The sequence below is a fragment of the Furipterus horrens genome, unplaced genomic scaffold (assembly GCF_987537825.1).
Source record: "Furipterus horrens unplaced genomic scaffold, mFurHor1.1.pri manual_scaffold_17, whole genome shotgun sequence".
Classification (NCBI taxonomy): Eukaryota; Metazoa; Chordata; class Mammalia; order Chiroptera; family Furipteridae; genus Furipterus; species Furipterus horrens.
This window is the reverse complement of record NW_028327187.1, coordinates 82,289,810-82,311,671: the sequence shown is the minus strand read 5'-3', so window position 1 is coordinate 82,311,671 and position 21,862 is coordinate 82,289,810. Positions and strand designations below refer to the sequence as shown.

General features: G+C 39.5%; 1 protein-coding gene across 2 annotated transcripts; it reads left to right on the top strand.

Annotated features, from left to right (window-relative positions):
- Positions 1-1,703: 1,703 nt before the first annotated feature.
- GSPT2 (G1 to S phase transition 2) lies at positions 1,704-4,198 on the top strand. 2 transcript variants are annotated; one of them, XM_090264523.1, is made up of 2 exons: positions 1,704-3,738; positions 4,109-4,198. In XM_090264523.1, the coding sequence occupies exons 1-2, from the start codon at positions 1,902-1,904 to the stop codon at positions 4,171-4,173; spliced, it is 1,902 nt and encodes a 633-aa protein (XP_090120649.1). In that variant the 5' UTR covers positions 1,704-1,901; the 3' UTR covers positions 4,174-4,198. The 2 variants fall into 2 exon arrangements, with proteins under 2 accessions (XP_090120649.1, XP_090120648.1); XM_090264522.1 differs by lacking the exon at positions 4,109-4,198 and having other exon boundaries at positions 1,704-3,946.
- Positions 4,199-21,862: the final 17,664 nt, after the last annotated feature.

Below are 21,862 nucleotides of genomic sequence, written 5' to 3'. Positions count from 1 at the left end.
TCTTTCCCCAAAGCCTCAAGGATGATGGCTTGTGAAAACATCCACTCACTATTTCTCATTTTTCCTTTAAAGTTCTAAAAGTGAAGCACCCTCTGTTCTTTAACAGAGATATTGCTAAGTAGTAGTCATGTAAATATTCTCATGATTGATGCAACTAATCCAGATGAAGGAAACATTCCAGGTCTTTCCTGCTTCCTTGTTATTATTAACCTTACGTGAACGTGACTAGCTAAACCTTGGCAAGTTCTCCTAGAGGTTTTAAGTCTATACTAAGTTCACTTAATGTCCAAGAAAGGCTCCAGCGCATTTGTAGAGTATTGTTCAAAGGTTTCTGCAGATTCAGCCCCTCAGTTACTCCTATTCACTGTGAATAGGTATGCATACTCTTTTTATGTGACAGCAAATAATTAAGCCATTATCTAAGGCAAAAAATGAAGGGGCTTGATAGCTATTAGCTTGTAAACAACACAGAGCTAGTAAAAGAGTGGTAGCCTCAGAATGAAACCATCCGGGATCCAAGCATGTTAGATGTAGGACTTTTTTGGTACCATTAAAATCTGGGGAACACAATTCTTAAGTTATCAATGAGTTATTAATTTTTATAATATTTTGACTTGTTGCTGGATTATTTAATATCCAACTCTATGACTTCATCTTGTACCAGCAAATTATATTTTGCCAGGATCTTTTTTCTATTTCAGTCTGACCTAAGTTAAGATAATTTACAAATTAGCTTTTCTAGGCATCTGCTCAAATTGGCTAGGGTCTTATGTATTTTGTCCATTTCATATGTCTCAATTGGTTTTATTAAGCTGATACCCACAGCCCCATGGCATTGCTACTAACTGAAGACGGTTCCAACATGACACTGATTCTTTCTTAAAGCAAACCTATTACCAGCAGTGAGTAAGGTTCCAGGCACCCAGAATGAAGCAAGAAAGCCTGGACCTACTGTATTATGGGGAGGTGCTGGTGAGTGGGGCAGGTACACCCAGATTATAGTTTGTCAGATGAATAAAGTGATCTGAGTCTAGCGCTTGTGTATGTGATGCACGACACAGTATAGCAGGCCAACCATTGTTCAAGCACCTGCACAAATGCTATAGGTTGGGCAACTTCATTGGAACAAGGTTATTCCATACAGAGACCCAGAGTGCTTGACATGAAATGACATTATAACCCAATCTTTACACTGTTGAGACCATCAGCAAAACTTAAAGGCTTATGGGGGCCCATTAAAAACGGGAATATCAGAAGGCTTCTGGGGTTTCAAATTAATGAATGACTTAAAGTTGCCTATCCTAGGTTCAGCTACATCTTTGTGTTTCATGAGTACCTCCCTTGTAATGTCTTCCTTTTGTTGCTGGGTTTCTAGGTAGTTAACCCACATCATGCCTCTGCTTGTTCAATGGGAATTGTTATTTTTACTTGAATCTTTGAGTAGAATTGTAAATCAGATGTGCCTGTCTAGATTTGATCATTAAAGTGGTCAAATTGCTCTCCCAGATCATGTGAACAAAATAACTACGAATTTTCATTTTAAAAATTACGCTTTTGGACTTAGCCCATGACTGAGAACTAAGGAGGCCAGGCGTACGGATGGCAGCGAGGGGTCAATCCATGCCCAGCGCTAGGTCGGCGGTGGAGGAGTCGGAAGTGGTTGGGGTTTAGGGGAGGAGATCCGCTCACATACAAGAGGGGAGGCTTGAGCCGCCATATCTGCTGCCGCCGCCGCCGCAGCTGCGAATGCAGTGTTGGTACTTAGCTGCGCCAGCGCTGCCACTAAGGTTTGTGTCGCTACCCTTTGGCCCTGCGCTCTTGCTGCCTTCCCCGGGTCTGCATACCCCGCGCTTTCTGTCCTGCTGAGCCCGCTCCCTCCCCACCATCCATCAGGTCCTCAGATGATGGATACGGGTAGCAGCAGCAGCGACTCGGCGCCCGACTGCTGGGACCAGGTGGACATGGAAGCCCTGGGTTCAGCCCCTAGTGGGGACCCAGCCTCCTCGCCGGTGGCGGAGGCCCAGCGTGAGCACCACCTGAGCGCGGCCTTCAGCCGTCAGCTCAACGTCAACGCCAAACCCTTCGTGCCTAACGTTCACGCCGCGGAGTTCGTGCCCTCTTTCCTGAGGAGCCCGACACAGCCGCAGACCCCCACGGCCGACACCACCAGCATCGAGGAAACCTACACCGGCGCCGACAACCCACAAGGTAAAAGGCTGGGACTGGGGGCACCTGTGGAACATTCCAAAGAGGAACAGATAGTGTTGCATGAAGGTTCCAATTCAGCCGTTACCATGGAAATTTCAGAACCTGTTGTAGAAAATGGAGAGGTGGAGATGGTTCTAGAGGAGTCATGGGAGCACAATAAAGAAATAAGTGAAGCTAAGCCAGGGGGTAGTTCATTGGGAGATTCAGGGCCCCCAGAAGAAAGTGGCCAGGAGGTGATGGAGAAAGAGGAAATGAGAAAATCTAAATTTGTGGTCCTACCTTCAGGTGCTCCTAAAAAAGAGCATGTAAATGTGGTATTCATTGGGCACGTAGATGCTGGCAAGTCAACCATTGGAGGACAGATAATGTTTTTGACAGGAATGGTTGACAAAAGAACACTTGAGAAATATGAAAGAGAAGCTAAAGAAAAAAACAGAGAAACTTGGTATTTGTCCTGGGCCTTAGATACAAATCAGGAAGAACGAGACAAGGGTAAAACAGTAGAAGTGGGTCGTGCCTATTTTGAAACAGAAAAGAAACACTTTACAATTTTAGATGCCCCTGGCCACAAGAGTTTTGTCCCAAATATGATTGGTGGTGCCTCTCAAGCTGATTTGGCTGTACTGGTCATTTCTGCCAGGAAAGGAGAGTTTGAAACTGGCTTTGAAAAAGGTGGACAGACAAGAGAACATGCTATGTTGGCAAAAACGGCAGGGGTAAAACATTTAATAGTGCTTATTAATAAGATGGATGATCCCACAGTAAATTGGAGCAGCGAGAGATATGAAGAATGTAAAGAAAAACTGGTACCATTTTTGAAAAAAGTTGGCTTCAGCCCCAAAAAGGACATTCACTTTATGCCTTGCTCAGGGCTAACTGGGGCAAATATTAAGGAGCAATCAGATTTCTGCCCTTGGTACACTGGATTACCATTTATTCCATATTTGGATAACATGCCAAACTTCAACAGATCAATTGATGGACCAATTAGACTGCCAATTGTGGATAAGTACAAAGATATGGGCACTGTGGTCCTAGGAAAGCTGGAATCAGGATCCATTTTTAAAGGCCAGCAGCTTGTGATGATGCCAAACAAGCACAATGTGGAAGTTCTTGGAATCCTTTCTGATGATGCTGAAACTGATTATGTAGCTCCAGGTGAAAACCTTAAAATCAGATTGAAGGGAATTGAAGAAGAAGAGATTCTTCCAGGATTCATACTTTGTGACCCTAATAATCTTTGCCATTCTGGACGCACATTTGATGTTCAGATAGTGATTATTGAGCACAAGTCCATCATCTGCCCAGGTTATAATGCAGTGCTGCACATTCATACTTGTATTGAGGAAGTTGAGATAACAGCCTTAATCTCCTTGGTAGACAAAAAATCTGGAGAAAAAAGTAAGACACGGCCCCGCTTTGTGAAACAAGATCAAGTGTGCATTGCCCGTTTAAGGACAGCAGGAACTATCTGCCTTGAGACATTCAAAGATTTTCCTCAGATGGGTCGTTTTACTTTAAGAGATGAGGGTAAGACCATTGCAATTGGAAAAGTTCTGAAACTGGTCCCGGAGAAGGACTGAGCAGTTTTCTTGATACCCCTGCACAATACTGTGAGAATTGACTATAAAAGTTCACAACCATCTCTTATTTACTGGCCATTGACAGACTTTTCTCCATATTTTGCAAAGAAAAATTTCACAGCAAAAATTTGTGTTTTGTCAGCTTTCTCATGTTGAGATTTCAGTTGTTTTCTTGATGAATTTACCCACAAGTTTCCTCTTCCTATACCATTCTGCTTCTTTGGACAGAATCAGTAATAGCTTTGTAAGTGATGTGGATGTAATTGTGTATAACAATGAAAAATTAATATATTTTTTAATTTTTCATTTTTCCTTAGGGTATTTAGACAACCCTTATTCACCCAGACCAGTCAGAGTGTGTCACTGTGTGTGTATATGTTAAAAAGACAAGTAACATGTGAATAAAATATTCCACTTGAAACTCTGACTAGTATTTGAAATGCTTTTGAATTCTTAATGAATTTGTATATAATACTTTGCAATTAGCTTTTTTACTTTCTGAAGTAACTGAATACACTTTAGTGGACTTTTAAAAACTGTTCTCCGCACACTATTTTAGATCAGGCATTTACAAACAATGCACAGGTTTGTATTAAAGGAAAATTTTAATTTTGAAAAAAATTTATTTTAGGGCTCTCCCCAGTGAACTTTGTTTTCTGTGTCCAAGTCAAGTCAATAAAAAGAAAGGTTCAGGCCATTTATCAGGTCCCCTAATGTTGAACATGGCCAAATTACAAATTTACCTGGGGATTCAGACCATATGTTGACTAGACTTATCTGCACTCCATCATCTTAACATACACTTTTGTTTTCTTTGCCATGAGAATAAAGGGGCATGACTATTGAGAAGATAAATGCTATTAATAGGGCCACAGGTCATTTATTGAGGGTCCTGAGCTGGGGAATGAAGAGACCATTCTACTCTTCTTCAGTGCTTATTGTTAGTAGGAAAGGTGGAAGGTCATTTTGACAATCAGATCATAAATCACTTTTGGGGTCAGAGATACTGAACTTACCTCTGAACAGTAGGTTGAGGAAAACACCAACTGTGGATCCTGAGGTGGCTACTGCCATTGTCAGGAGAGTGGCCTTATAACCTGCATAACTATCAATAGCTGCAAGAACGTTCAGTCTTGGTAAGTGGGTAGTAGCCCAATAAAAACACCCACCTAATGATGGGCAGAGCCAATTCCTCACACTCCTGGTCTGGTTGAACAGGGGTGGAGACTGTTGCCAGAACACCCTGGGCCCATGCTCAGGCAAAGGTGTTCTCAATGGTCCCTTTATATACCCATGTCTGACAGGATGTCTAACCTGTCAGAGATAACCACTGGTCTTCTCAGAGCATCAGTAGCATGGTTCTGTGAATCATGCAACAAGGATATGCAGGACACCTAGATGGGAAATGAGGATTTTTCTTTGGTTGTAAGTCAGCTAATCTAATCCACAGGGATGTGCCTTATTGTCTTGGACCTAATCCATTAATAATTAGAGTGTCAGTGACAAGAGTTTCATCTTTATTTTAGAGTTCCTTTTCTTGCCTCTGTGCTCTGAACTTGGTACAGAATACAAGCTAATCCAATTGATTGCTAAAATTTTTGCCCCGGCAGCCACTTTTTAAAAAATGTATTTATGATGCTGCATCAATCTTATTGTTTTATAATTTTAGTAATTTACCAATGGGATTATCGTGGATATCTTTCACTAGTAGGCGAAAGCCACAAGGCAGGACAGAACTCTTTTTCCATTTAATTTGGATAATTTCCCATCAAAAACTGCCTCTGAAATAGCTCTCTCATTAGCTAGCTGTGTATCAATTTCTTCACCAAGGGCTGTAAATTGCATTAGAAAAACAACCTTTCAGAGAGAAGGACATAAATCTTTGTAAAAAGATTTTGGAAAACAATTCTTTCCAGTAAGGAGCAGTTCCAGGTGGTTGGAGACACCACACTCTGGCTCTGTTGGAAAGTGTATATAAACTCAAGGTAACATTTTTTTCTAAATTTCTTAGTACCTTCCTTTATAGTTCTTAATTCCTATTGGTGGTCTCTAAATACTGCAAAGTGGAGCCTTTCACAAACATGGTACTAGTTTCCCAAGGACATACAAAGTAGTGTCCCTTCAGAGGTCCCCTATTGCTTCCAATTTGGAGCAATTTAACTGAACTGTCCTCAGATCTTCAACTCAAATTCCTGGCAACCATGATAATGTAGAAACTCCCCAACTCTGGTTGCATGCTGTAAATATATTATGGACGTAATACTTCAGGCTTTTCCAGTACAGTAAGTGTTTACCTATTGGCTCTTGGCAACTTTTCTCCCAAGTTTATTTTATTTTTCTGGTCATTATGGGACAAATCTGAGGAGATTTAGGGAAAGGGACCAACTTATTCTGTACTTCAGCAAAGACCCAAGAAGGAAAGAGGAAAGTTTGGGGTGGGTAGAAACTAGCAGACGTCTACATTGCTCTGAGGATCTTTCTCTGGTACCCAAGACAAATCGCCATTGCTTTTAATATCTACTATGGTCACTATTCCTGTCTTCAAAAGACAAATCCTTTCTCAAAATAGACCCACCTTTCACAGTATCATAATTCTGGTTTACTAAAATGCAAGAACTTGCTCTTTTAAAAGTTTACTTATAAACTTTTTGTAGTACAGATTTTCAATTCATTTGAGTTAAACTGTTAAGCAACAAGGAAATGATTAGTTACCACCTCATGGCCATTAAAAAAGAAACTGTCCGACCACCACAGAAGTTCCACCAAAGCCTGAGCATTTGGTTATCTTCATTGATCCAGTGCCTGTTTTTATCTTGAGTATGGTTCTTTCTATAGAATCTGTTAAGACTATTGGCATATTTCCATTTGTCCTAGTTTTCAGCTACAGTATTTACTCATGATTGGACCCTGGAGCGGGGGGATTTGATCTGAAGTTTCTCACCAAGGACGCCACAAGCTCCATAGAGTGAGGAATGTGGACTTAGAATTTGAGAATATTTGCATGTGTATGTGTGTGTTAATGTTTACTATATCACCAAAACCAAGGGAAAGGGGGGAAAAAAAAAGAGAAAAACCTACTGTATGAGCACACCATGTATGAGAAAATAAGAAAAAAAGAAAGCTTCACTTACATAAAACAGGGCACAGATCAATACCAGATTGTTTTAAAATAAATTTGTCTAAAATTCTATGAGGATTCTTTTCCTTCACTTACCCTTAAAAAATTTATGTAGTTTTTTTTTTTTTTTTTTAAGTCAATGGATGAAAGGTTCACGCTCTGAAAATCAGACATCAGTCACAAGGGGTTTCAGTAAAGCCCTTTACTTTTCTATTCAGATTAATATTAATAGCAATCAGAATTTACATATGCAGATAATATACAGACATTTCTCAGCCCCCTAATGAAGAGTATTTTCTCTTCGATTGTTGAACTTCTTCAAAATTCCAAGCAGAAGATACGGGAAAGATTTTTTAGTTTCAGCATGAGATGAACAACAACAAAAAAGATTTGTCCAAGTCTGGCTGCTGTACACAACCATGTTACTGCATCTTTCACTTGATAGGACAGGTATCCAATTTGTATCCAGTTATAGCTCTTCTTTCACATTTGGGGAACTGAGTAAAAGACTTCCTCTGGTCTCTAACAGAGACTTAGATTAATTCTCTCCTGAGATTCTTTTACTGTCACTACCACAGTCCATCAGTGACCTTTGGACACACCAATAAATTTACAGAAGAACACATTGTCACATGGCAAATGACTAACAAAGACCCCAAATGGCTTCTGCGGGTTTAGCTGTCAGTCCCCGAATTAAAAACTAGTGTTCAATTTCTACCTTCCTATTTCTTTTTGCACCCTGCTTTAATTAATGCTCATATGACATATATTTAGCTTCCTAAACTGCATTAGTTTCTTTTACCAGTTGGGTAGGGTGTAAATGAATAGGTGAAATAAAATGTATTAAACTATTAAACACTTCTAAACATCTAAAGGCTTAGCTCCTGAGTGATGGTAATGATAGAATGCTCCATTCCCATCTGTGTTCTTCAATACATGCTAAACCAAAACTAATTCTGGCCTGAAAGGGAAGATGTGCTGCAAGCATACATTTCCCACATTTAAAAAGGGAACACAGACAGTTTGAAGGACAGTAGATTTAGCAAAGGAGGCCCTAAACTTAAAAGATGGTGATTCAGGATGGATTAGAGGTGGCTTCACAAGATCCTGGTGGTGAGTAAAACATTGCAGTGACCAAAGGTTAACATAATTCAAGAAAAACTGTTTGCCTCTATGGATGGCACAGTATTTCAGGCCTGGAGAGAAGCTGGGGGCATGAGAAAGGTCATATTGCTTTTCTAGCAGAATCTGAGCTGGTCCAACAGGTAGCTAGGGGACTAATGCACAACACACTCATTCTATAAGACAAAGAGGTCAAAACTGCTGGCAATACTGGCAGCATGGCAGCCAACTGAGGATGGTGACATTGCCAATGCCTGATTGAGTTAGTGGGGTCCAAGATAACACATATGACCTGAGTGTGCATACCAGTGACAGCTACAACAATGAGCAAGTTCTGCTCTGTGCCACCCTGTTGCCCCTACCTCTGCCAGAAGATCCCATCATTACAGAAGAGGTCAGAATCAAAATATGTCACCTTCTTGACATGGCCACTGGGGAGAAGAAAAATAAATATGCCTAGTACAGTGCTGAACAAATAGTGGACCTCTTGTTCTTCCCCTATATATGTTTCCAACAGTGATCTTGGTAAGCCAGTTAAGGGACTATGATGCATAACAGAGAGGTATAGTAATGCACTGTGAACACTAAACAAGCTGCCTCACCCCTTCTTTGTGAGTCTCTGATCACTGATGCATAACATGCAGATAATTCCAGTTATCTCATATATAGGATTGTTGTGAGGACTGAACAAGGTAGCAGGTACAAAAGTACCTGGAAACAGTATGTGGCTCAATCCTTGTGAGTTAATTCCCTTCAATGCATATTCAGTTTTTACCTTTGACTGTGTTTTTAACTCTAGAATTCTGCTTCTTTTTTCTCACTGGATTTTTTAATTGCTGACCCAACAGCCTTTCCTACCAATGACCTATGGTAAGAAAAACCGATTTATTAAAAAAGAAAGCAATATGTTTTGTGTGGGACAGGGGGTGGACCTCAGGATTCCTCCAATGCACTCAAAGCTATCCCATTCCCCTTTGTCAGATGATGGCTTTTTCAGCCTCATGCACACCTATAGGTGGCCATGTGGCCCATTTCTGCCCAATAAGTTTACAGGAAATGTGTTAGGGACTTTTATACAAAATGGAGTTTCTTAATAAGAAAGATAAATATGAGAGAAGATGATGATGGTACTTGGAATGTGATAGAGGTACCTGGAGCTGTTGCATCCATGTTGAGGCAAGCATGTGGTAATAGAGTCAACCTCTTGAAAGTGGCTGAGCAGGAAGATGGAAGCTGTGGTATTCTTATGAATCTTTGAGCACCTGGACCAACACAAGTACTTCCAGACTTCTTATCACTATTTAAAAATAAAAGGTAAGTGGGGGCTGGGTTGAGGGGGGCAAAGTGGGGGGAAAGGGGGACATGTAATAGTGTCAACAATAAAAAATAATAAAATTAAAAAACAAATAAAAATAAAAGGCAAGGCTTTGTTTATTAGCTGTATAGTAATACTTCAAGTATAGAACTCAGTAGAATTGATACTTTCTGAGGAGCGTTAGTAATAAAAATAAGATTATAAACACTGTACATTCAGGGTATGTTAATTCAATCATTATGCTACTTATAAAACATGCCCATCTATGCAAATAGTCTCATTCAACATGCCTACACATTACTAATGTAGTCTTTTAAAAAATAGTTTATTTATTTGTTTGTTCATTTATTTATTTGTAGAGAGAGGGGAAAGGAGAAAGAAAGGGAGAGAAACATCACTGTGTCATTGCCTCTCACCCACCCCCAACTGGGGACCTGGCCCACAACCTAGTCATGTGCCCTGACTGGGAATCGAACTAGCAACACTTGGCTCACAGGCCGACGCTTAATCCACTGAGCCACAGTAGCCAGGGCTACTAATGTAGTCTTGATTGTCTACATCATTGGTTTAGCATATATAAATTTATTGATTTACAAATAAATGATTTATTAAATGTCCAATTTTTTTTAAGAATGTGATTATTGGATCTTATAAATACTTAAAATTTTCCCACAAAAAAAGCAAACTCAGCCCCAACCCTTGTGGCTCAGTTGGTTGGACATCATCCTGCAAACCCAAAGGTCAGTGGTTTAATTCCCAGTCAGGGCACATTCTTGTGGGTTCAGCCCCTGGTCGGGGAATGTATGAGAGGCAACTTATTGATGTTTTTCACAATGATGTTTCTTATCCTCTCTCCCTTCCTTCCTTCCCCTCTCTTTACAAATAAATAAGTGAAATCTTAAAAAAGGAAACTCATTTGAAAATAGCTTTTAGAAATACACCTATCTAAAGACAATCTTCATTAATTATTTGATAACACAGTAGATATACAAATGGAAGAATATTTAATTATTTTCTTTCTTTTTACCAGTTTCAAATTATGAATTTATTTTCTAGAACGTTTAAAGGTGACTACAGAGTATATTTTATATCACCATGAATACAATATTTAAACGCATTTAAAGTGCTTAAATCTATTTAGTTTTTTCATACGTGCTTAAATTGTCCTATGTTTAGGCATTTAAGTTCTTCATATCAGTTCTTGAATCTTTTTTACATGACCCTAGCAGTCCTTCCTCTTTCCTGGTACATCGAGTTATCGAACTCTCACCTATACATTCCTGAAATCAGCTAGTTCATCATGTAATCTTAATTTATTTTTTAGTGGAAAATGGTTTTCAAAAAGTAAAATCATGGTGCTTGCTTGCATGCTAGTGGGTTCATCATGGTTTCTAGTGCATGTAGGGGACAGAGCTAAGAAATATATATGCAATTTAAAGGAAAATGTAACATAAGATTTTACTGATGCTTCCCTTTGAAATTCAGGGCTCCGGGGTATATACTTTATGAAATCAATAGTTCATCTATATATCTTTTATCTGAGCTGCAAGACCTGACTCCCAATGGCACCAACAATATTACTCTAGTAATTAGTAATTAGTGTTATCCCACAATTGACAACCAACAATGTCAAAAAAATATATGTCAACACTAACGCTACAATTACTGATTCGGGAAACAGTTTAAAATGTTCGTCTAATTCTTTTGATCTCAGGTCATATCCCACTAGGAATGCACAGAACAAATGACTTTATTTTAAAATCATTTAAAATAGTTTCTGTGTGGTAATGCCATCAACTATCTAAACAATAAATTCTATTAGATTCATGTTGTTTTTCATTGCTTTTGTCTTTATTTAAACTTTTTTTAACATTCATACCAAAGGTCACCCTCTGTAGGTGTATCTATGGTGAGTGCACAGAGGTCTGTAGGGCCTGGCACTGTGTGTGCTGCTAAGGGGACACAGTGAGAAAACATGAGATTTAACTGAAAACACATCAGTCATGGGTCACACTGCCAGTGTTGTCAGATGTTTTTTTGTTGTTACTGCAATATATTTTCAGGTATTTTGTTTTCTAATTTAATTTTCTCACCCTGTTGTCTGACTATGAACTTCTAACAGTGTAAACTTGCTGTGAATAAGTGAGGCCCCTAAAAGAGGAATGCTGTCTGCCTTTGTCTAACAAGGCTTGCCAACTTGTGTTTCATTAAAAAAGATTCTTTTAATATATATTAATTTATTGTTGTTCAACTACAGTTGTCCCAATTTCTCCCCCACTCTTCTCCACTGTCCCACCCCCTTCTACCTCAGTTTTAGCTCCAAAATATACAAAGAACTCATATGCTCATATGACTCAACACCAGGAAGACAAACAATCCAATCAAAAAGTGGGCAAAGGACCTGAACAAACATTTCTCCAAGGGGGGCATACAGAGGGTCCATAGACATATGAAAGATTGCTCAACAGCACTAGCAGAGAGATGCAAATAAAAACGACAATGAGATACCACATTACACAGCTCAGAATGACCATCATTAACAAACCAACAAACAAGTGCTGGCGAGGATGTGGAGAAAAGGGAACCCTAGTGCACTGTTGGGAATGCAGACTGGTGCAGCCACTGTGGGAAACAATATGGAATTTCCTCAAAAAACTAAATTGGAACTGTCTTTTTATCCTGTGATCCCACTGCTGGGATTATGCCCTAAAAATCATGAAACACCAATTCAAAAGAACCTGTGCACCCCTACGTTCATAGCAGTGCTGTTTACAATAGCCAAGTGCTGCTAGAAACAGCCTAAGTACCCATCAGTAAATGAGTGGATCAAAAACTGGTACATTTACACAATGGAATACTGTGCAACAGAAAGAAAGAACTCCTGCCTTTTGCAACATCATCGATGCAAATGGAAAGTATAATGCTTTTGTCTTATTTAGTTTTTTTACTGAAGCAACTTTTTTTATTGTCCTATTACAGTTGTCTCAATTTTCCCCTGTTGCTCTCCCCTGCCCCACCTCCCCCATTCCCACAGTCAATCCCCACGCTGTTGTCCATGTATATGGGTCATTTATACATGTTCCCTGGCAAGACCCTTTCCCTTCTTTACCCCATTATCCCCTCCCACCTCCCCTTTGGTGGATGTTAGTCTGTTCCTTGTTTCCATGCCTCTGGTTCTATTTTGCTCATTTGTTTTGTTCATTATGTTCCTCTTATAGGTAAGATCATATGGTATTTGTCTTTCACTACCTGGCTTATTTCAATTACCATAATCTCCAGTTCCATCCATGCTGTCCTTATTTATTTCTGCTGCATAGTATTCCACTGTAAATGTACCACAGTTTCTGATCCACTCATTTACTGATGGGCACTTAGGCTGTTTCTAGCACTTGGCTATTGTAAATAATGCTGCTATGAACAAAGGAGTGCACAGGTTATTTTGAATTGGTGTTTCATGATTTTTAGGGTATAATCCCAGCAGTGGGATCACAGGATAAAAAGACAGTTCCAATTTAGTTTTTTGACGAATTTTCATATTGTTTCCCACAGTGCCTGCACAAGTCTGCATTCCCACCAACAGTGCACTAGAGTTCCCTTTTCTCCACATCCTCGCCAACACTTGTTTGTTGGTTTGTTAATGATGGTCATTCTGAGCTGTGTGATGTGGTATCTCATCGTGGTTTTAATTTGCATTTCTCTGATGGCTACTGATGTTGAGCATCCTTTCATATGTCTATGGGCCCTCTGTATGTCCTCTTTGGAGAAGTGTTTGTTCAAATCCTTTGCTCGTTTTTTGATTGAATTGTTTGTCTTCCTGGTGTTGAGTTGTATGAGTTTTTTATATAGTTTGGAGATCAAACTCAAGGTATCATTGGCAAATATGTTTTCCTATATGGTTGGTCCCTTTTTCATTTTGATGGTGTTTCTCCAGCTGAGCAGAAGCTTTTTAAGTTTGATATAGTCCCATTTGTTTATTCTTTCCTTTATTTCCCTTGCCCTAGAGGATATATCAGTGAAAATATTGCTGTATAGGATATTGAAATTTTACTGCTTATGTTTTCCTCTAGAAATTTATGGTGTCATACCTTAAGTTTTTTATCCATCTTGAGTTGATTATGCTGTATGGTGTTGGTTGGTGGTCTAGTTTCTTTCTTTCTTCTTTTTTTTTTTTTTTTTCATGTACCTGTCCAGTTCTCCCAACACCATTTGTTGAAGGGGCTCTCTTTACTCCATTGTATGTTCGTGCCACCTTTGTCAAATATTAATTGACCATAGAGACCCGGGTTTATTTCTGGGCTCTCTATTCTGTTCCATTGAGCTATGTGTCTATTCTTATGCCAGTACCAGACTGTCTTGATTACAGTGGCCTTGTAATATATCTTGAAATCAGGTATTTTGATCCCTCCTACTTTGTTCTTCTTTCCCAGAATTGCTGAGGGTATTTGGGGTCATTTTTGGTTCCATATAAATTTTTGAAATGTTTGTTCTAATTCTGTGATATATGTCATTGGTATATTAATAAAGATTGCATTGAATCTACAGATTGCTTTGGGTTGTATGGACATTTTAATGATGTTAGTTCTTCCAATCCATCAACACGGTATATCCTTCCATTTATTTGTATCTTCCTTAATTTCTTTCTTAGTGTTCTGTAGTTTTCTGAGTACTGGCCTTTTACCTCCTTGGTTGAGTTTATTTCTAGGTACTTTATTTTTTTGAATGTTCTAGTGATTATGCTGTTGCAGTTTCTTTTCCCTTTGCTCCTCTCTGCCCAGTACCTCCCTTTCTCCAGCAGTTCCACCCCCTTAGTTCATGTCCATTGTTCGTGCATATAAGTTCCTTGACTTTACCCTTTCCTATATTATTCTTAACATCCCTGTCTATTTTGCACCCTCCTACTATGCTTCTTAATTCCTGCACCATTTCCCTCCTTCTCCCCCCTTTCCCTTCCCAGCTGACACACCTCCACATGCTCCCTGACCTGTGATTCTGTTTCCACTCTAGTTGTCTGCTTAGTTTGCTTTTGTTTTCATTATTTTTAGAATCTGTTGTTGATGGTTGTGATTTTGTTGCCATTTTAATGTTCATAGTTTTGATCTTATTCTTAAATAAGTCCCTTTAACATTTCATATAATTATGACTTGGTGATGATGTACTCCTTTAGCTTTACCTTGTCTGGTAAGCACTTTATCTGTCCTTCCATTTAAATGATAGCTTTGCTAGATAGAGTATTCTTGGTTGTAGGTTCCTGCTTTTCACCACTTTGAATATTCCTTGCCAGTCCCTTCTTGCCTGCAAAGTTTTTTTTTGAGAAATCAGCTGACAGTCTTATAGGTATCCCTTTGTAGGTAACTCTCTTCTCTCTTAAGAGTCTCTCTTTATCCTTAATCTCTAGCATTTTAATTATGATGTGTCTTGGTGTGATTCTCCCTAGGTCTAGTTTGTTTGGGACTCTCTGTGCTATCTGGACCTGTACATCTATTTTCTTCTCTAATTTAGGGAAGTTTTCCTTAATTATTTTTTCACATAATTTTTCAATTTCTTGTTCTTCCTCTTCTCTTATGATTCAGGTGTTGGTACGTTTAAAGCTATCGCAGAGGTTTCTAAGCCTCTCCTCATTAAAAAAAAAAAATTCTCGTTTCCTCCTTCTGTACTGTTTGACTGTTTATTTCTTCCTTATGTTCCAATTAGTTGATTTGAACCCTGGTTTCCTTTCCTTCACCACTAGTTTCGTGTGAATTTTCCTTCATTTCACTTAGTATAGCCTTCATTTCTTCCCTGTCTTGATTAATCTTTTCTGTCAAGTCTATAGGCATTTTTATCACCAGGGCTTTAAACTGCACACCTGTTAGGTTTGCTATCTCCTCATCTGTTCGGTTCACTATTTCCTTGTGGCTTAGTTCTCCCACTGGAACCTTGATCTGGCCAACCCCCGCCCTCCTTTTGAGCCATGCTTCTCTGTTTCCTCATCTTGACAGCTTTCTGTGTTTGCCTCTGTGATTTAGGTAGAGCTGCTGCACCTGTTATAAGGGGCAGAACCTTAGGTATTTGTTAATGCTGGTGACCCGTTTCACCACATGGTGACCCGTTTCACCACACTGTGGTACTGTATGTAGGGGAGGGGTCTGAGTGGGAGCAGTGCTGGTGCCTCCACTTTTACAGGCACTTCTCTCCCTTCCCGTACTAGCCAACTGCCTCCTTTGAGACACCGGCAGTTTCTTCCTCTTCCCCAGCCCCCACTGGCTTTCACAGTCAGAAGCAATGTGGCTTTATTTTCCCTGGTGCTGCACCCATGAGCTGTGTGGTCTGGTTTGGGTCTGGGATCCATCTGGTCTGGGGCTGGGATTGCTTCCCAGGTTTAAAATGTAAGACTTTGCTTTTCGACACAGCTACCATCCCTGTGCCACTGCTGCTGTCACCATCCCTACTGTCATGAGCCCTACTGCCACTGCCAACCTCCACCCTCACAGTCGCAGGAGCCCTGCTCCTCCTTCTCTCATCCTGGCTCCACCCCTCCTAACTTTCTGGTTGAATATTTCTACTTTATTTCTTTGTTGAACTTATGTAGTTTGATTTTCTGCATCTTGGTTTTTTTTTTTTTTTTTTTTATGAAGTGGTTGTAAATTCCTTCTTAGTTATGAGGGAGACACAACGTGTCTACTTATGCCTCCATCTTGCCCAGAAATGGTACTTTATTTTTCTTGTTGCTATATTAAATGGGATTTCTCTTCCTAGTTTCTGTTTCTGTTATTTCATTGTTGGTGTATGAAAATGCCTTTGATTTCTGAATATAGACTTTGTATCCCACTATTTTGCCAAATTCACTTATTAGGTTGAGTAGTTTTCGGTGAAACCTACAGGATTTTCCATGTATATTATTATGCCATCTGCAAATAATGACAGTTTTACTTCCTCCTTTCCAATTTATTTCTCTTATTTCTTTTTATTTTCTGATTGCTGTGGTTAGAACTTCCAATACTATGTTGAATAGAAGTGGCGGAAGCGAACACCCATGTCTTGTTTGTGATCATAGGGGGAAGATTTTAGTTTTTGCCCATTGAGTATGATATTGACTGTAGGTTTCCTATATATGGCCTGTACTTTGTTGAGGTGTGCTCCCTCTATTCCTACTTTGCTAAGTGTTTTTTCTTTTTTTAATCATAAATGGATGCTATACTTCATCAAATACTTTTTTAGCATCTATTGATATGATCATGTAATTTTTGTCTTTCATTTTGTTTATGTCGTGTGTTCCATTTATTGATTTGCCAATATTCTACTATCCATGCATCCCTGGGATGAGTCCCACTTTATCATGGTGTATAATCTTTTAAATGTATTGCCAGATCTGGTTTGCCAATATTATGTTGATGATTTTAGCATCCATGTCCACCAGTGCTATTGGCATGTAGTTTTCTTTCTTTGTTGTGTCTTGACCTGGTTTTGGAATCAGGATAATATTGGCCTCATAGAAAGAGTTTGGGAGTCTTCCCTCTTCTTGAATTTTTCGGAATAATTTGAGAAGGATAGGAGTTAGCTCTTCCCTAAATGTTTGGTAAAATTCTCCTGTGAAGTCATCTGGTCCAGTGTTTTTGTATGCTGGAAGTTTTTTTGATTACTGCTTCATTTACACTGGTTGTTATCAGTCTATTCAGGCTTTCTGCTTTTTCTTGATTCAGTTTTGGAAGATTTTATGTTTCTAGAAATTTGTCCATGTCACCGAGGTTGTCTAATTTTTTGGCATATAGTTGTTCATCATAATTTCTTACAATCCTTTGTATTTCTGTGGTAGCAGTTGTAACTTTTCTTTCATTTCTGATGTTATTTATTTGGGTCCCCTTTCCTTTTTCTTGATGAGTCAGGTTAAAGGCTTGTCAATTTTGTTTATCTTTTCAAAGAACCAGCTCCATGACTTATTGATCATTAAATTGTTCATTTAGTCTCTATGTCATTTAATTCTACTCTGGTCTTGATTATTTCCTTCCTTCTACTTGTACTGGGCTTTGTTTTTTGTTGTTCCTCTAGTGCTTATAGATGTAGGGTTAGGTTGTTTATTTGAGATTTGTCTATCTTTTTCAGGTAGGCCTGTATTGCTACTTCCCTCTCAAGACTGCCTTCGCTGTGTCCCATAGGTTTCCTGCTGTTTTGTGTTCATTTTCACTTGTTTCCACAAGCTTTTTGGATTTCTTCCTTGATATAATTGTTAACCCACTCATTTTTGAATAGCATGTTATTCAGTTTCCATGAATTTGAATGTTAAATTTTTTTTCCTTCAAGTTAATGACTTCAATTTTCTTGGATTTTTGAGACTTGTTTTGTGTCCTACCCAGTGGTCTATCTTTGAAAATATTCCATGTGAATTTAAAAAGAATGTATATTTTGCTTCTTTGGGGGGAAAGGTTCTGTATATATCAGTTAAGTCCATTTGATCTAGTGTTGTTCAATGCCACAATATTCTTCTGGATTCTTTGCTTGGAAGATCTGTCCACCGTTGACAATGGGGTGTTAAAGTCCCCTATGATAAATGTGTTGCTGTTGATATCTTTCTTGAAGCTATCCAAGATTTTTCTTATATATTTGGTTGCTCCTGTTTTGGGTGCATATAGGTTTCCAAGGATTATATCTTCTTTTTTTTTTTTTCAAGTTAAGATAATATTACATTTTATTTATTTTACTTTTAATGTTTAAATTATAGTTGCATTCAATGTCATGTAATATTTGTTTCAAGTGTACAGCATGGTGGTTCAACAATTATGTAATGATTAAAGTGATCTCCCTGATCATACTAGTACCCACCTGGCAACATACATAGTTATTACAACATTATTGACCATATTCCCCTGGCTGGTTTGGCTCAGTGGATTGAGCGTCGGCCTGCGAGCTAAGTGTCGCTGGTTCGATCTTCCAGTCAGGGCACATCAGAGAAGGAAAACTCTGACTCCAAAAAACCTCCGCTGCCTTGCGGCATACCTCTTCAGGGGAAAGGCTAAGGGAGTAAACCCCGACTGAAAATCCGGAGCCGGAGTCCCTAAGGCGGTTTGACGTTGTAGTCAACACCGGCAACTCCTGCGGCGCACCTGAAGCCAAGCTGTATTGACTCCGTCTTTCCCTTGGATCCTTCAGCTGCGAAGAGAGGGGGGGTCTGCTGCATAGGCAACAGCAGACCCTCCATATCACCCTGCCCAGGCTCTGTAGCTTCAGCTTCACTGGAGAGGACACTCCAGCGTCATCGCAAGATGTCGATTCAACACGGGAGGAGACAGATACCGTGTCACCCCCGAGTCGGACTGCACAACCATTCTCGGCGGTGCAGATAGACTCTTAAGAAGCTACACCATCGTCTCTCGAGACGGACGGCTGCCGACGACGATTGACCATATTCCTTATGGATTATATCTTCTTGATGGGTTGTTCCCTTAAGTATTATGTAGTGTCCTTCTTTGTCTATTTTTATGGCCTTTGTTTGAAATCCACTTTATCTGATATAAATATTGCTACCCCAGCCTTTTTTTCAGTTTTGTTTCCTTGGAATATTTTTTACCATCCCTTTACTTTTAGTCTTTGCAGATCTTTTGTTCTGAGGTGGGTCTAGTACACAGCATATATGTGGCTCATGTTTTCTTATCCATTCAGCTACCCTATGTCTTTTGATTGGAGTATTTAATCCATTTATATTTAAGGCTATTATTGATAGGTACTTAAGCACTGCCACTTTTTTCCCTTTGTATCTGTGTTGTTTCTTTCTCTCTCTGTCTCTTTACCTCCCTCGCTCCCTCACTTGTTTCATCTTCTTAACACAGTCACTTTAGCATCTCTTGGAATGCTGGTTGGGTGGGCATGTATTCTTTTAACCTTTTATTTTTGTCTTGGAAACTCTTTATTTAGCCTTCCATATTCAATGAGAGCTTTGCTGGGTAGCATAGTCTTGGTTGCAGGCCTTTTCTTTTCTTTCTTCCTTTACTTTTTAATTTTTTAAGTATATTTTATTAATTATGTTGTTACCGTAATCCTATGTTTTTTCCCTTTTCTCACCTTTGTCCAGTACCTCTCTTCCCTCCAGCAATACCACACCCCTTAGTTCATGTGCATATAAGTTTTTTGGATTCACCCTTTCTTATATTATTCTTAATTTCCCCCTGTCTACTTTGTACCAACCAATTATGCTTCTTAATCCCTGCACAATATCCCCATTTCTCTCCCTTCCCCCTCCCAGCTAATAACCCTCCAAATGATCCCCATACCTGTGACTCTGTTCCTATTCTGGTTTGCTTAGTTGGATTTTGTTTTCAATTTTAGATTCAGTTGTTGATAGTTATGCATCTGTTGTTATTTTAATGTTCATAGTTTTTATCTTTTTTTTCTTAAGTAAGTCTCTTTGACATTTCATATAATAATGGCTTAGTGATGATGGACTCCTTTAGCTTTACCTTGTCTGGGAAGCACTTCATCTGCTATTTCATTCTAAATAATAGTTTTGCTGGATAGAGTAATTTTGGTCGTAGGTCCTTGCTTTTCATCACATTGAACACTTCTTGCCAGTTCCTTCTTGCCTGCAAAGTTTCTTCTGAGAAATCAGCTGATAGTCTTATAGACACCCCTTTGTAGGTAACTCTTTTGTTTTCTCTTGCTGCTTTTAAGATTCTCTCTTTATCTTTCACCTTTGGCATTTTAGTTATGATGTGTCTTGGTGTGGCCTTCTTTGGGGCTAGCTTGTTTGGAACTCTCTGTGCTTCCTGGACTTGTGTGTCTATTTCTTTTGCCAAATTTGCGGAGTTTTCCTTCATTGTTTTTTCACATAAGCTTTCAATTTCTTGCTCTTCCTCTTCTCATTCTGGCATTCCTATGATTCAGATGTTGGCATGTTTAAAGTTGTCCCAGAGATTCCTCAGCCTGTCCTCATTTTTTTCAATTCTTGTTTCCTCATTCTGTGCTGGTTGACTGGTTTTTTATTCCTTATGTTCTAAGACATTGGTTTGAACCCCGGTGCCCTTCCCTTCACCATTGGTTTTGTGTGGAATTTCCTTTGTTTCATTTAGCATAGCCTTCACCTCTTCTCTTATGCATTTCCTGTACTTAAGCATATCTGTCAAGCCTGTGAGCATCTGTATCACCAGTGTTTTGAACTCTATCTGTTAGGTTGGCTATCTCCTTGTCACATAGTTCTCCCACTGGAACCTTGATCTGTTCCCCCTTTTGGGCCATACCTCTCTGTATCCTCATCTCGACAGGCTCCTGTGTTCACCTCTATGTCTTAAGTAGAGCTGCCACACCTGTTACATTGTAAGGGGCGGAGCCTTAGGTATTCATCAGTACAGGGAGACACTTTTCACCACATTGTGGCACTGTATTTGGGGGAGGAATATGAGAAGGAACAATGCCGCTTGCTCAGCACTTGCCCCTTTTCCAGGCACTTCTCTCATTTCCGTATGGGACCGGCGCCTCTCTAGCTGTTTCCCTGGCTGTTGTTCCGGAATGAGTGGGTCTGTGGACAGTCTAGGTCTGTGGGGTCCATTTAAACAAACAGACTCTACTGAGAGACTGGCAGTTTCTTCCACTGCCCCAACCCCCACTGGTTTGCATAGTCAGAAGCAATGAGGCTTTATTTTCCCCAGCGCTGGAACTGTGAGCTGTGAGGACTGGCCTGGTGCTGGGAGTGCTCCCCAGGTGTCTTTCTTGACTTTTTAAAATGTTTGACTGTGCTTTCTGCTGGCCTGCTGCTGCTGCTGCCACCACCACACCGCATCCTCTCTGCTCCTGCTCCGCCCATCCTACCTGTCTGGATGAGTATTTCTTCTTTATATCTTTGTTTCTTGAACTTCCATGCAGCTCAATTTTCTGGAACTTCTGTTTGTCTCCAGTTTTGAGGTAGTTGTCTGAGTTGTGGAGGGAGACACAGCATATCTGTCTAGGCCTCCATCTTGTCGGGAAGTCCAGGCCTTTGCTTTTCATTACTTGGAATACTTCTTGCCATTCTCCTCTGGCTTATAGTGTTTCTGTTGTGAAATCAACTGATAGCCATATTGGAGTTCCCTTGTATGTTACTTGCTGTTTCTCCCTTGCTTCCTTTAAGATTCTCTCTTTCTGTTTAAATTTTGCCATTTTAATTATGATGTGTCTTGGAGTGGGCCTCTTTGAGTTCATTTGATTGGGACCCTTTTTTCTTCCTGGACTTGTATGACATTTTCCCTCATCAAGTTAAGGAAGTTTTCTGTCATTATTTTTTTAAACAGGTTTTCTATTCCTTGCTACTCTTTTTTTCCTTCTGGTTTCCCTATAATATAAATATTATTATGTTTCATGTTGTCCTGCAGATCCCTTAAACCCTCTTCATTCTTTCTGAGTCTTTTTTCATTTTGTTGCTCAGTCTGGGAATTTTTTTCTATGTTGTCCTTCAGCTCACTGATTTGATCCACTGCTTTATCTAACCTGCTTTTAATTCCTTCCACTGTGTTCTTCATTTCAGATAATGTATTCTTCATTTCCACCTGGTTCTTCTTGATAGTTTCTATGTCCTTT

Coding starts and splice junctions, on each gene's coding strand:
- GSPT2 (XM_090264523.1), top strand. CDS start 1,902: ATGATGGATACGGGTAGCAGCAGCAGCGACTCGGCGCCCGACTGCTGG. Junction 3,739..4,108: donor TTTTACTTTAAGAGATGAGG/GTAAGACCATTG, acceptor ATTTTTCCTTAG/GGTATTTAGACAACCCTTAT.